Source organism: Echinops telfairi, unplaced genomic scaffold, assembly GCF_000313985.2.
Source record: "Echinops telfairi isolate 266 unplaced genomic scaffold, ASM31398v2 ScPeMD7_4;HRSCAF=17, whole genome shotgun sequence".
Lineage (NCBI taxonomy): Eukaryota > Metazoa > Chordata > Mammalia > Afrosoricida > Tenrecidae > Echinops > Echinops telfairi.
In genome coordinates, this window is record NW_022103900.1 from 1,987,354 (window position 1) to 1,989,311 (window position 1,958).

The 1,958-nt window shown below is 53.8% G+C and overlaps 1 protein-coding gene across 1 annotated transcript in view; it reads right to left on the bottom strand.

Moving 5' to 3' along the window:
- Nucleotides 1–1,958, bottom strand: part of ITGA6 (integrin subunit alpha 6) — a 47,904-nt gene that overhangs the window by 14,992 nt on the left and 30,954 nt on the right. Inside the window, exons 14-16 of the mRNA XM_045297936.1 lie at nt 1,066–1,164; nt 846–956; nt 625–757 (exon numbers count right to left, since the gene is read on the bottom strand). Of these exons, the coding sequence (XP_045153871.1) occupies nt 625–757; nt 846–956; nt 1,066–1,164 (343 nt within the window). The remainder of the gene's footprint in view (nt 1–624; nt 758–845; nt 957–1,065; nt 1,165–1,958) is intronic.

Consider the following 1,958-nt stretch of genomic DNA (forward strand, 5'->3'; position numbering starts at 1 on the left):
AGTGGATCAAATGCACCAGCCGCTTGAAGGAGAAGGATGAGGCTGCCTGCTCCCGTAAAGATGTTCAGACAGGCTCAGAAACCCATCGGGGCGGTCCTATTCTGTGCCACTGGGTTGCTGCAAGTGGGAGTCAACTCGATGGTCGTGAATTTGGTTGGCGTTGTGTCTTTTAGTAACTGCATCTGGTTACACAAGGCACGGACACCTCCATGGTCAAAGACGACGTTACCATTCTCTGGGCACTCTAACGATGGCTGCACCAGCCGAGACCCTACAAGCCATGAGGTTTCTACGGGGCTGGAAAGTATCCTTCCACCGGGCCAATGGCTCTCCAGCCTATCACATACTCTGATACACAAGATGATCCCAGATTCACTCCTTTTTCTCAACCACTACTAAAACACAGTCAGCTCCAAGACGCATGGCACCCCACCCCCACCCCGCCCCCCAATGGGACTAGACAAATGTGAGTCAGCGGGTTGTCACTGGCCACTTGTTAGAAGTAGAACTCTGGTTGCAAAGACATTATTTGCTTTCTCCTTAATAGGATAAGACAGTGCGATTCAGGACAGGATCAGCCAGAGGCCGGGGCCATGGGTTTGGAGACAGTGATTTTCAACGAGCCGGAGCGAGCACTGGGGTCCCCCCTCCCCCTCACCTGAGTGCCTGCGTTTGGCAGCTTGATATTTTCGGCGGCGGCAGTCACATTGATGGAGGCCCGCACCATAATGTCCAAGTAGTTCAGTTTAGAGTATTCCTGTCGGAGACAAGGTGAGTGACTAACAGGAAATGTGCTCGCAGGCGGCAGAAGTCCCTGCGGGCCAGGGCAGGGCAGAGACACACACCTCTAGAAACGTGCCGTTCCACAACCTCGAGCGCAGAACCACAGACGCCTTGCTGTCCAGCCCTCGCAGCGGGCACCTGATGGGCACACAGCGCACGTTCACACTGCAGTCCTCCAGAGAAGAGGAAGATCACTGGTTACTAGGCAATGCTTGGGGGGAGGGGGGGCACCTTCTACCACCACCCCGCTGGCCAATCTTCTCGGCTCCTGAAAATACTTACAAGGGTCTTGTATTTCCTCTCGCTAAAGAGAGAAAATTTCCTGCTGTCGTCGATCTGTTTTTCAGCAGTTTCCCGTTTCTTTCTTGAGTGGTGAGATTCCTGCGAAGAATTAGGGCCAAGCCAGTTCCAACTGCACTTCACTCCCGGGCAGACTCCTAAGCACAGCGTCCCACGCAAGGGCCAACGGAGCCCGGCCACTCTGCACCCGGCACCAAAGCCACAGAGGCAACTTTGGTGGGCAGCCAGCGTCTGCCAGTCTTCACGCAAGCGTCAAGTTTGTGTAGGCAGTTCCTTTCACCTTGACCTTCACCCCCTCTCTGATGTTCCGACTCCCCAACAAACTGGGGCCCAATCTTCCTGCACCCCCACACAGCTCAGGACCCCAGGGCCCCACAGAGACAGTCCACGCAACCGGAATGCTTAAGCGACGCCCAGGAACAGGGAAAGAAAGGGGCAAAAAGTCGCACCACGACTTATTCAGAGTGGAGCACTGAAAATGAAGCTGGATAAGGGGGCTTCAAAAAGTTCGCGGAAAATGGCCACTGTCTTTTCATTCTATTTTCTCATGGACTTTTGAAGCGCCCCCCCGCCATCCACCCCCGAATGACAAGTTGTCACCCTGCATCCTTCCCTATAATAACCACTGGGGAGACTGCGCTGGGCCATCCTGGTTGGCTTGTTTGTTAAGTCAAGGGGCAGGGCACCAAGCTACCAGCCACCCACTGTGCACACTGCTTGCACTCAGTTACCTTGTATTTTAAAATGGTCACTTAGGGTACAGTATAGCAATAATGAAACCCACGACCTTCCTCTAGTTCTTAAACACTTCCTCCCCCCAACTACCAGAACCCCAATTTTGCCTTGCAGACCTGGTTAGACCAGATGATGCACAG